The sequence below is a fragment of the Lactuca sativa genome, chromosome 9 (genome assembly GCF_002870075.4).
Source record: "Lactuca sativa cultivar Salinas chromosome 9, Lsat_Salinas_v11, whole genome shotgun sequence".
NCBI classification, from domain to species: domain Eukaryota; kingdom Viridiplantae; phylum Streptophyta; class Magnoliopsida; order Asterales; family Asteraceae; genus Lactuca; species Lactuca sativa.
In genome coordinates this window covers 12,931,717-12,945,447 of record NC_056631.2, presented here as the reverse complement: position 1 = coordinate 12,945,447, position 13,731 = coordinate 12,931,717, and the positions used below count along the sequence as shown (strand labels likewise).

The window sequence follows — 13,731 nt, the reverse complement described above, 5'->3', positions numbered from 1 at the left end:
ACTAGGACTGGGGGTTGAGAAGGAGATACATGTTCAAACCAATAGATTAAAAATGAAGATGAAGACGATGAAGGTTCTGATTTCCATGGATCTGGGTTTAAAGTCCTTGTCGTCGGAAACCTGCATCTATGTTTAAAGTCGTGTTGAAGTTTGCATTTAGGTATTGATCCAATTTCATTTACAACCGGTCTCCCACTACCGAAGGCTCTATGTCCTTCCTTTTTTTTTTTTTATCTATGTTGATAAGATCCTCTCTATGTATTTGGTCTATGTTGACCCAGTTTGTTTAATGTATTTCCAATGGTGCTTTGATTTGGTTAATGTGTTTCTGGTTTTGTGGATAGATTTGGTTTGATTTTTAGACTCACACACTAAGGGGGTGTTTGAGATTACTTTTGAACATCAAAAGTCCTTTTTTGTAGAAGGACTTTTTGTAATAGGAGTTTCTACAAAAGGAGTTCCTTAAAATGCGTTTGGATTAACCAAAAACGAGCAAACGAACTTTTGGTTTAACTTTTACATGTAAAACAACAAAAAATCCCAAAAAGTCAGGTTTTCATGACTTTTAGAAACCCCTTCTTTTCTTCTATGCAAAAAGTCATTTTCAAAAGAATTTTTTTTATTACCGAAACACCTTTTGACTTTTGATAATGTTTAAAGTCAAAAGTCATTCTAAAGGGAATCCCAAACACCCCCTAAAATCTTTAAGGAAAATTTGGTGTTAAGCTTTAGAGAGAGAGAGAGGGAGAGAGAGAGAGAAAGCATTTTCATTTATATTTAATAGAAGATTAAATTACACGAATGGTTCCTATGGTTTAGGGTAATTTGCGCGTTTGGTCCCTAACTTATTTTTTTTAACTCGGAAGGTCTCTACTGTTTGTTTTTGTTACGCGCTTGGTCCCTATTTTACCTAAAAAACTATTTTGCCCTTGATTTTTTAATTTATTTAAATAAATACACTCCAACCCCACCCCTTCACCTTAACTTACCTACCCCACCATCTTTCCCTATTTAAATAATAGTCTTTTTAGGTAAGACATGAACCAAACGCGTAATAAAAACAAACAGTAGGGACCAAGCGCGTAACAAAAACAAACAGTAGGGACTTTCCGAGTTAAAAAATAAGTTAGGGACCAAACACACAAATTACCCAAACCATATGAACCATTCGTGTAATTTATTCTTAATAGAAAAACTAACAATGTTAGTCTAAGGGATTAATGAAGCGTAAGGTTTGCTCCAAAAAAAAAGGGTAAATGTCACCGTAACCCAATCAACTATCGGGTTTTGTTTTAAAAGGTCCTTAATGTTATTTTTTTTTGCAGTTTAGAGGCATAAAATCAATTTTTACCTGCTAAAAAGGGAACTTGACTTGCAATTGCCGGTCTACTTAATGATTTAGCATTTTTCAGTAAAAGGAAAATTAAACTATAATACATGTCACTCGCATCCTCACCCACCACATAAGACTTTATGTTCATGTTCAAGCAAGACACCCACCTTCCCGATTCGCTCTCATCGACCTTCGCCTTAGAGATTTCTCCTTATTCTGATTAGGTTTCTCTCTTTACTTGGTATCCCAGGTTTGAATCTATTCTTCATTCTGATTTACATGGATGTACAAATCGGTGAAGCATCACAACAACCCAACAAGGATGCTATGCAAAGGCTGAAGAAACTGATGGTCGGTCTGCGATCGGAGTTCGGAGGGCATGAGTCTGCAATAGGTTCGACTATCTTCTTCATTGCGATTTCACGTGTTTTTGTTTTTGTTCGTTGATAATCTTGCTTGGAATCCATGTGGAATCGTTTTTCTCAAACCTAGAATCGTGTTTCAGGTATGTGGACGATTGTGGTGGAAGACGATGGTGATTGGTGGCGGTATTGGAGGTTGAAGATGACAGACGGTTTCCAAATCGCTTGGAGGTTGGAAGCCATCTTGCTTGGAAGCCAACGATTGAAGGGACGGGGTGAGAGACACACACAACAACAAAAAATAGCTTTGTTCATGACTCGAAGGGGAAGAGACCACCAGAACCCCTATATCTCGATTTTTAATTTCTTTTGGGTCCTACACATAGGATACATATTGCCTCTATTTTCAACCAATTTAGCACAACACATAACCATTTGAAGAAAACTCTGGTCTTCTACCGAGGCAAAGCCCCAAAACGGGTCTAAAACCAATTGGATCATGCATGAGTATAAGCTTGTATATTCTATTAAGGTAAGATCGAAAAGAAAATCCACATTATTTACACTTTTTTTTTTCTGAAAATTATGATGATTAAACTCATTTTGAATTCATTTTTTGTCTGGGGCATGGAGAATTGAGTGATTTTAGGTTGTTTTTGAAGAAAAGTGGAAGAAAAATTGGTGAGAACGATGTTAGATGAAGGTGATCTCTCATGGCAGTTGAAGGTGAAGAGAGCAGTAAATATATACACAGGGAATTTAAGAATTTGTTGCTGAGTATAAGTACCTTTTTTTTTAAACTCAGGAAGCTAGTTGAAGTCTGTAATCATAAGTTTTTTTACATTGTGTTCGTGAACTTGAATCTAAACATGATGACAGGTAGAGAAGAATGAGAGAAAGGTTTATGAGATGACAAGTTTCATTAAATGACGTGGCGGTTTATATTACTGATTAGGAAGGGGTTCACCGGGTGACCCCTTCATTTTCTTAAAAGGGACCTTTTAAAACCTTAAAAGTCAAGATTATACCCTTAGAGAACAAAAAAAAAAAAGGACAAAGAACTTTTAAAACAAAACCGGATAGTTGATTGGGTTATAGTGACATTTACCAAAAAAAAACTATCCATGCAAAAAGAAAAAGTTACGTGAAGACTATTAAGTAGCCTTAATATTTGTGAAAATTTATCTATTTAAAATAAAAAATTAAGAATGACTCGGCCCAACATATTAATTTAATTTAAGTAGCCTTAATATTTGCACACGGCCCAAACCTACCATATACCCTAAAGGCCTAACACTGAATTACTACATTCATATAAAACCCTAATTTCCCCCACTCCGCCTCCATCCGGAGTCTGTGTGAGAGGGATCAGCCATGTCGAAGCGAGGTACGATCCCATTCTAATTCTCTTGAGCGTTGATGCATTTATTTGAGATCGATGTCGATATCAGTAAATGCAACTGCAAATAAAACTGTAATGCCAATTAATTACTTGTTGTTCGGCAGGTCGTGGAGGTTCCGCCGGGAACAAGTTTCGGATGTCGCTCGGTCTTCCAGTGGCTGCGACGGTCAACTGTGCTGACAATACTGGTGCCAAGAACCTTTACATCATATCAGTGAAGGGAATCAAGGGACGGCTTAATCGTCTTCCTTCGGCTTGCGTCGGAGATATGGTTATGGCTACTGTGAAGAAGGGTAAGCCAGATCTGAGGAAGAAGGTTATGCCTGCCGTTATTGTTCGTCAGCGCAAGCCTTGGCGCCGAAAGGACGGTGTCTTCATGTACTTTGAAGGTAAAATTTCTTAGACACGTCTAGTTTCGCTCTTGTAACTTAATATTTTGTCGCATTTCGTAATTACAATACTTGATTACATATCTGAATTACTTTAGAATAGTGAACTGCAAATCGTTAGAACATTTTAACTTTGGTCGAAACGCACTTAATTTATAGTTTTAATGAAATTCAGTTGACAACCAAGGATCTAGGCTCTGTATTTGCCCAATGTTTGCTTAGTGTAGATGTTGCTAAAGTAGCTTTCATTCTTCCTTAGATTTTAGTACCAAAAACTTACCTTTGAATCAAGAATAATATATTTGAATTATTAACATCAGTTATTTTCTGTCTAGTGACATGGTTTATGTAGGCTTTGTGTAAGAACAGTTATTCATGTTGATGACCTCGTAGATACCTTGTAATATACATCAAAGCTTGTCAAAGTATGTGCACTTGCGATTACATGCCTTGTAACATATTCTTTCAAGAGGGACCTTTATCATAAGATTTGCCTAACTGCTGTTGGGTGTTTTTTAATTTTCTTTTGTTGCATTACTTTAACTTGTTTTTGATGCCAGACTTGTTGTTGGTAGTTGTACAAGGCAAATAACATCACATCTTCTGTTTGAATTTACATTGAAAAGTATAAAACCAAATCTTAATCAAGTTGTTTTGTTTTTGTTTATGCAGACAATGCTGGAGTTATCGTGAATCCCAAGGGTGAAATGAAGGGTAATCTTTTTTAACTGCTATCTATCTTTTGTCGCTGATTTGATTTGCATGATTCCATGTTATAGCTGATTTGTGTTGTGGGATTGGATTTGCAGGATCTGCTATTACTGGACCGATTGGAAAGGAGTGTGCTGATTTGTGGCCCAGGATTGCTAGTGCTGCCAATGCAATTGTGTAGCCATGTGATGTGATGTTAGGAGGTGTGTACTGTTGTAGGGTTGTTTTGTTGGATATGACGTATTTAATATGTGGTTGATGTTTGAGAATTTTGGTAGATTTTAAGACCTTTACTCATTTCATTTTATATTTTTCTTGGCTACTTTACCTTTACTTGCTCAAGTATATGTTTCAAGTCGACAAGAATGTGTTGCAGTTGGTTAATGATTTTGGAATCTACTTAGTTATGGTTTGATCAAGTTTCGATAAAGGAAGTAGAATAAAGGTAACTAAGTCCTACTCGTTGCCAATTTGATTATTGCAAACATAACTCAACCCATACGATTAAACCAATAATCTACTTACATCAATGTGCATGTCTAACTGTTGTAGGACTGAATTCTAGTTTGTACTTAATACATACAATACGTATTATTTGTGCTATAGTATCTTGTAGTTGTACATGGCAGGCTTTTCATCTACAATGTCCTTGTACCCATTAGTGGAAGGGCTTTCTAAGAGCATACCAAATTTTTTTGATCCAGGTTAAGTATTTTATTAAATCTTAATTTTTTCTTTTAATTGTAGAACACTTATGGTCCATTAATATTAGATAATAGCGATATCGTTCACTACTTATCCATTTATGCAACCCAATTATAGGATAATCAAAAAAAAAAAAAGTTAACAACGATGTCGTTATTTTATGATCATGCATATACACTAACAAAAGTTAATATACCAACTTAGTCTAATGAAGACTGCTGCAACAATGATTCTAATCTTACCTTTTAAATTTTTTATCGATAGCTAAAAATAATGATGATATTAAATAAAAAGAAATATTAGTCACTTTCACAAACATACTATCAGATTCAATTTTAGATCCAAGACTTATTATTATTATTATTATTTTTTTTTTTCTCTCATCATGTACCATCGGCTTCAAAAACCAAACTCTCCCTTCCCTCCATGGCTCCATGTACCATCGGGTCCCTCCTACAACCAACATCACACTAGCATCCATGACGTCTGCCCATCTCTCGACCATCGACGCCCTACCACCGCCACCTTCCTCCTCTATGCCGGCTTCAGATATGTAATGAAGGTGCGATGTCAGGCCAACCACCGTCTCCTCCCTTCCCCGTTCCTGCCCTTCCACCGGCAAATACCATTGATTGAGTCTTCTTTGGTTAACTTGGTTCAGACCATTACTTGATATTTTATTATGGTAACTAATAAAATATGAAAAAGGTAAGATTTAAATAAAAGCAAGTGCTAATGGGATGGGGGATAGTATATTCTTTGTATATTCTAATACTTCTCCTTAAATCATGCAAACAAGTGGCAAGGGATAAAATTTATTAAATCAGATATCTTAATTAGAATTTGTTCTAATCTAACGTTGTTGGTGTTACATTTTTTAATTTTAAGTCACGCTAATTACTTTTCTAAAATATATTTTTATATATAAACATATCTATTAGTAAACTTGAATACCATAAACGTTGTGACAAAAAAGTTTGACATAGATCGTAACAAATTAGATTCACGAGCGACCATGTTAAGGTCATATTTTATGCATATTTTTTTCGCTATTTCATAATTTAGCAATGAACTATTTTGTATTTATTAGTTTGATGTTTAAATGTTATAATAGTAAACTACAAATTTGGTCGACGTGGTTTGTAAAAATTTATGGATTTAGTCCAAAAAAATTTCGACTTGCACAAATGGTCCAAAAATTGAATTTTTATGGTTTTGTTGGGTTTTGGATTATAGATACTTAAAAAGACTATTTTGTCATTTTAATTTGATTTTTACATTTTTATATAAAATTTAATATTTTTATAAGTAAAAATAAAAATCATCCACCCCTTCTCCCCTAACATTACCACTTAAATTAGAAGGCATATTGACAAAAATTCTTTTAAGTTTGACAAATTTTAATGGTTTTATCCTAAGTCTAAATTTATCTTCATTAACACCTAATATTTACTCCTCGTTTTATCATACATGGCTTAAATCAAGTCACCTTCCACTCCCGGTAACCATACTTCGTTGGAATAAAACCTTGCAATCATCATATCTATGCTCGTACGCCCCTATATTTATTCATATCTACAGGCCTATATCCGTAATCTTTCATCCCAAACATCATATCTATGCTCGTACGCCACTACCTGTAATACAAGAAACTGAGTGGGTCAGGCTTGGGAGCCTGGTGAGCACATAGAGTTTTCAACCCACAATAAATAAGTTTATTATTTTCGTCAACCAAACAAACCCGATTACCCGTTCCCGTTATCCTCACTTTACGTTCCTAAAACATCTAACATAAGGGACCTAGCCTAAGGCTTTTCATCGGGGCGACAACACATGCTTTGGGGGTTCCTCAGCAATTCATGTCAAATAAGGCAACCATGTGGGGGATGGAGTACTGCTGGCGAGCACACAGTTCAAATAAACACCTACAGGTTGCGAGCCTGCTAGCGTTCCACTAGACTGTCTAGAATAGCCTGTGGTCGTCATCTATACTCCGCTAGATGATTAGATCATCAATAACATCGAGGCCTCTCGTTATTTTATTTTATCACACAACAACTATTACATCTACCCATATTTTACGCAACACATTTTGTAGATATAAAATACATATACAGTTTAAATCAATTAAAACATGTATAACATCGTTCATCCATCATAGATAGCAAGTATACCGATAATATGCACACATAACACGTAATTTATATAAAATACTTCATATCTATGTGTAAGATGAAAGTAACTATGCACTCACTTGTTAAGGTGGTGATTCTGAACTCAGATAACGCTTTGTTACTCTTAAAAAAATTTCCTTCGAAAAAACCTAGTATCATTACCACTAGGGTTTAGTCTAATATTCACTGAGACTAATTAATAGTCTACCTATTATTACTATTATATAAGCGTTAAATAATAATCTTCACCCACTATGTACAGACAGGAGCCAGTCATAAAACACCGGAGGACAAGACCATTTTGGCATATAACACTTCTGAAATCCAACAACCCTATGCGGCCCTTTAAATCAGATTCCCCGTACCGTGAGTGGTTAAAAAAATATTATAACGACACTTATATAACTCATAATAATAGCCCAAATAATTATTATAAGATCTTAATAACATTAATATATTTAAATAAAAGCTATATTAGAAACAGTGTAGACGTAGCTCACTTACAACGAGTTTTTATTAAAAACCGGGCTTTGCTGGGGCAGCGTTTCCGAGCCGAAAGCTTTTTTTCTCGAAGCCGTCGGGCGCACCAGGGCTTCCTTCTCGTGCTAGGGAGGTTCCCTAGACTTGGGAGGGGTTTAGGGAGGCTAGAGAGAAGTTAGAGAGAGAAAGAAAGACTTATGGTGTGAAGAAATTATGAAGAGTTCATCTTTTATTTATAGGAGTTTGATCGTAGAGTAGTCCCTAAGTTTCGTCCGTATCTTTCGCGTATGAGCTCTGTTTTCTACATTATTTATATCCACACGTTGGTATTTACGAGTACTACAACTTTCATTTAGACCATGTCGGCTAATTCTTATTCTATCTCAGATTTACAAAAACTTTATCGTATTTATCGCGCTCGAAGAGTAGAGACTAAGCTTCGTCCATATCTTTCACATACGAGCTCCATTTTTGACGTTATTTATATCCACGCGTTGGTATTTATGAGTACTACAACTTTTATTTAGACCCCGTTGACTAATTCTCATTCTATCTCGGATTTACAAAACTGTATCGAATTCACCGGGCTCGAAAAGTAGAGACTAAACTTCATCCATATCTTTCGCATACGAGCTTCGTTTTCATCTGTCTTTTTGTCGTTGAGTTCTTATTAATGAGATCTTAAATTATCATTTAGGTCGCGTTGGCCAAAAACCGCTCGATCTAAAATTCGAATTTCAGACTGTGCACTGCTAAGCCAAATCTTAGAAAATTCATAACTTCCTCATACGAAGTCAGATTTGGGCGTTCTATTTATGGACGCTCTCGGTTTAACATATTCTACGAATTTCGTTTAGATTACTAAGGCCAAAAAGTCCTCTATCGTAAATTCACTTTTTACGTTTTCTGGTGTCGTGCCGGTTTTGCCGCGAAACTTCGACATGCCATAACTTCTTCGTTATAACTCGGATTTCGGCGTTCTCTATATGTATGGAATCCTTGTCACAGCCTATACCACTTCATGTATCGATATCAGGTTTATTCAAAACTTAAATTTTGATGCTTATTTTTATCTTTTATTAATTATAACTTTATAAATAAGTAATAAACATATAAGTTCACATAATATTGAAACGATTCATCTTTATTACTTCAAAAGGAGTTACAATAGTTGAGCTAGACTGCACTAATGCTTAGCCCCGAAACACGAGCGTTACAATTCTCTCCCTCTTAGGATGATTCCGTCCCGGAATCATGCATCAACAAACAGATGTAGGTAGCGACTCATCATGTCACTTTCTGTTTCCCAGGTGAGATTCGGCCCATTCATATGTTTCCAACGGACAAGCACTAATTCGACCATCATGTGTCGTAACTTCTTAGTCTTACGGTCACCGATTTCCTCGGGCTCTTCGATTAGCCTCTTATTCTCATCCATCCTTAACTTTGAGATTGGTATTATGTCGGGAACTTCTCCCGTGAACTTCCTCAAATAAAACACATGAAAAGTGTTATGAATACCATCTAGTTCTTCGGGTAATTCGAGCATGTAAGCTTGGTTCCCAATCCTTTGAAGAACTTTGAACGGTCCAATAAACCTTGGACTCAACTTTCCTGGTTTCCTAAATCTTATAAGTCCCTTCCACGGTGAGACTTTAAGCAAAACCAAATCTCCAACTTCAAAAGTCATCGGTCGTCTTTTCTTGTCATCATAGCTCTTCTGACGATTTTGAGCTGCTAACATTGTTTCCCTAATCACCTTCAACTTCTCAGCAGTCTCATGGACTATCTCGGGGCCCATAAACTGCTTTTCTCCAGCCTTAAGCCAACAAGATGGCGTACGACACTTATGTCCGTATAAAGCGTGATAAGGTGCCATCTTGATGGTCGAGTGGAAACTATTGTTGTAGGAAAACTCTACCAGAGGTAAGTTCTCGTCCCAGTTCCCTTGGAACTCTAGTGTAACATCCCCCTCTGGCACGTATCACAATATTGTCCGCTTTGGGCCACTCGGCACGAGGACTTCCCAAGGGGTCACCCATCCTGGTACTACTCCTGCCCGAGCACGCTTAACTGCAGAGTCACATCGAACCGTGCCCTGGCTCTGATACCATTTGTAACATCCCCCTATGGCACGTATCACAATATTGTCCGCTTTGGGCCACCTGACACGAGGACTTCCCAGGGGGTCACCCATCCTGGTACTACTCCCGCCCGAGCACGCTTAACTGCAGAGTTCTTATGGGATCTGCTGCCCTCACGACTTTAAAACGCGTTGTGACAAGGAAGGTATCCACACCCCTTTATAAGAAAATGTTTCGTTCTCCTTCCCAGCCGATGTGGGATCAGATCTAACCCACTTTCACCCCCCATTATAGGGTTCGACGTCCCCGTCGAACACATCGACCCGGGCCCTGGCTCTGATACCATTTGTAACATCCCCCTCTGGCACGTATCACAATATTGTCCGCTTTGGGCCACTCGGCACGAGGACTTCACAGGGGGTCACCCATCCTGGTACTACTCCCGCCCGAGCACGCTTAACTTCAGAGTTCTTATGGGATCTGCTGCCCTCACGGCTTTAAAACGCGTTGTGATAGGGAAGGTATCCACACTCCTTATAAGGAATGTTTAGTTCTCCTTCCCAGCCGATGTGGGATCAAATCTAACCCACTTGTACAAAGTGGGTTAGATCTGATCCCACATCGGCTTGGAAGGAGAACGAAACATTTTCTTATAAAGGGGTGTGGATACCTTCCTTGTCACAACGCGTTTTAAAGCCGTGAGGGCAGCAGATCCCATAAGAACTCTGCAGTTAAGCGTGCTCGGGTGGGAGTAGTACCAGGATGGGTGACCCCCTGGGAAGTCCTCGTGCCGGGTGGCCCAAAGCGGACAATATTGTGATACGTGCCAGAGGGGGATGTTACATCCAGGGTACACGTTCTTAACATATCTTCCAGTGTTTGAATCGTTCTTTCTATCTGGCCATTAGTCTGTGGATGGTAAGTTGTACTCAAACACAACTTGAAGTGTGCACTCTTTGTGAAACGATCCACGACCACCCAGACGTTTAGTCACAAAATCCACGGTGATGTCTTCCCATTACCCGTGGGTACAGGTAAAGGTTCTAAACTCTCATATGGTTTTTGATGTTGCTCCTAAACTCTCGCACATGTCACACACTCGGCTACATACATCGCAACATTGAGCTTCATCGTCGGCCACCGGTAGTTGGGTTTTAGGTCCCTAAATTTTTTTGTGTTGCCGAGATGAATCGAGTACATGGTCTTGTGAGCTTCTTCCATCAGAAGATCTCTTATTCCTCCCGTCTTAGGTACCCAAATCCTTTCTTGGAATACCTTTAATCCTTGACTGTTTGTACCGAACACTAACGTTTTTCCCAAACGTTTTTCCTTTCGGTCATTCTTCTTTGAAGCTTCTTCTTGAGCTTTCCTGATACTTTTCACAATCGTCGAGACAAATTCTATTCTAAACACTCTTGGCCTTTTTCTTTCAAGATTGACTTTTCGACTTAGAGCATCGGCGACGATATTCGCTTTACCGGGGTGGTAAAGTATCTCGTAGTCGTAGTCCTTGAGTAATTCCAGCCAGCGTCATTGCCTCATATTCAATTCCTTTATATTCAAGAGATACTGGAGACACTTATGATCAGTGAAAAGTTTGCACTTCGTGCCATAGAGATAATGTCTCCATATCTTTAGGGAAAATACTACCGCTGCCAACTCTAGATCATGAGTGGGGTAGTTCTTTTCGTGCTCTTTCAATTTTCGAGATGCGTATGCTATCACCTTTTCTCTTTGAGTTAGAACACATCCTAACCCGACTCCCGACGCATCACTATACACTGCGAAGTCTTCAACTCCATTGGGTAGAGAAAGAATCGATGCTTCACACAACTTCTTCTTCATCTTCTCGAATGCTTCTTCATGCTTCTCACTCCAGGTATAAGTAGCTCCTTTGTGGCTCAAAGTTGTCGACGGAGCAACTATCGAAGAAAAGCCTTGGATAAACCTTCGGTAATATCCAACTAACCCCAGAAAGCTTAGAATCTCCGTGGGACTTTTCGGTCGTTCCCACTTCATCACAACTTCGATCTTTGTTGGGTCAATCATTATCTCTTCTTGGTTAACCACATGTGTTTTATATGTTATTGTATGGTATGTGGTAGTTTGGGGGAGCTCACTAAGCTTCGTCCTTAAAGTTTTTAGTTTTGGTTTCAGGTATTACCACTAGCAATGGGAATGGCTCGGGATGATCGTATGACACATACACACACCACAACTTTCAGCCTGGGATTGATTAAGACTCTGATATTTTTATCATATGTTTTGGTACAGTATTGGATATGGGATTTTGTGACATCCCCAAAATCACGGCCAGAAAAGACCGATTTTGTTTATGCTTTATAAAAATCAGAGTACTTCATTTTATAAAAAGGTTGCGGAATTTGTTCCTAGAAAAACATGGTAAATACGTTATTAAAACATTTTCGAAGAAACGTATTTATTTCATTTTAAAATGTTTGGGATGTCATCGTTAATACCGAAACATACGCATAAACAGAACTTACAATGATTTACACTAGTGATCTACATCTCTTTTAAATCTCTCAGTGTAATGTCACTTCACTTCGTCACCTGTGATATACATAAACTGAGTGGGTCAGGTTGGGAAACCTGGTGAGTACATAGGGTTTTCAACCCACAATAATATAATTATTATGTTCAATCAAACGATCAACCCAATTACCCATCCCCATTATCTTCTTTACTCTTTAAGGATTTAACCTAAGAGTCATCTATCCTGCATTCGTTTATTCCGAAGTCCCTTACTTCCAGGGTTATAGGACTGGCACTAAATCCATAGCTGCCAATGTTCGTTCATAAAGCACTAATTCCATAGCTGCTATAGTCTATTCATCGGGTACTAATTAAATCCATAGCTACCAATCTTTATCTAATAGGTACTAAGTCCATAGCTACCAATGTTCAACAGGTACTAAGTCCATAGCTACCAATTCCTACAGGTACTAAATCCTTAGCTACCAGCGTCTAACTAATAGGTACTAAGTCCATAGCTACCAAATCCCAACAGGTACTAAATCCATAGCTACCAACGTCTAAAAGGTACTAAGTCCATAGCTACCGGTGTTTGTCCCATAGGAACTAAGTCTATAACTGCCAATGTATACTCACGTCATCTTCTATCTCTCATCATTCATCTACCCATCTCATACCCAACATTTTCGTATATAAGATACGTATACAGTTTAAGTCGTTTAAAACATGTATAAAACGTTCAACCAGCATAGACAGCAAGTATTCAGATAATATGCACACATAGCACGTAGTTTATATAAAATACTTCATATCTATGTGTAAGATGAAAGGGACCATGCACTCACCTGGTAAGGTGGTGACTCGGCACTCGGACAGCTCTTCGTTACTTCTTAAAACAATTTTTCCTTGACCAAAACCTACTATTAATACCACTAGAGTTTAGTTTTAACGTTAATCGTGACTAATTAATAGTCTAGCTATTATTACTATTATATAAGCGTTAAATAACACCCAATACAACTCATAATAATAGCCCAAATAATTATTTGAAGGTCCTAATAATGTTACTATAATTAAATAAAAGCTATATTAAATATAGTATAGGCGTAACTCACTTACAGCGGGTTTTTATTAAAAACCGGGCTTCGCTAGAGTAGCGTTTCCGAGCCGAAAGCTTTTCTTCTCGGAGCCGTCGGGCGCTCCGGGGCTTTCTTCTCGTGATAGGGAGGTTCCCTAGACATGGGAGGGGTTTAGGGAGGTTAGAGAGAAGTTAGAGAGAGAAAGAAAGGCTTATGGTGTGAAGAAAATATGAGGAGTTCACCCTTGTATTTATAGGAAGTGTATAGTAAAGTAGTCTCCAAGCTTCGTCCGTAACTTTTGCATACGAGCTCCGTTTTTGTCTGTCTTTTTACTGCTGAGTTCCTATTAATGAGATCTTCAACTTTCATTTAGACCTCGTTAGCTAATTCTCATTCTATCTCGGATTTACAAAACTGTATCGAATTCGCCGCGCTCGAAAAGTAGAGACTAAGCTTCGTCCATAACTTTCGCATACGAGTTCCGTTTTTTTCTGTCTTTTTACCGTTGAGTTCCTA

At 38.0% G+C, this 13,731-nt stretch overlaps 1 protein-coding gene across 1 annotated transcript; it reads left to right on the top strand.

The window, feature by feature from the left end:
• The first annotated feature begins 2,953 nt into the window (after positions 1-2,953).
• LOC111881226 (60S ribosomal protein L23) lies at positions 2,954-4,506 on the top strand. Its single transcript, XM_023877643.2, has 4 exons — positions 2,954-3,082; positions 3,202-3,486; positions 4,159-4,200; positions 4,296-4,506. Exons 1-4 carry the CDS (start codon positions 3,070-3,072, stop codon positions 4,376-4,378), a joined length of 423 nt encoding a protein of 140 aa, XP_023733411.1. The 5' UTR covers positions 2,954-3,069; the 3' UTR covers positions 4,379-4,506.
• The last annotated feature ends 9,225 nt before the right edge of the window (positions 4,507-13,731 follow it).

Bases quoted from the DNA above. Each gene is read 5' to 3' on its own strand.
- LOC111881226 (XM_023877643.2), top strand. The intron at 3,487-4,158 runs GTAAAATTTCTT...TTGTTTATGCAG, and splicing joins TGTCTTCATGTACTTTGAAG to ACAATGCTGGAGTTATCGTG. The intron at 4,201-4,295 runs GTAATCTTTTTT...TTGGATTTGCAG, and splicing joins TCCCAAGGGTGAAATGAAGG to GATCTGCTATTACTGGACCG.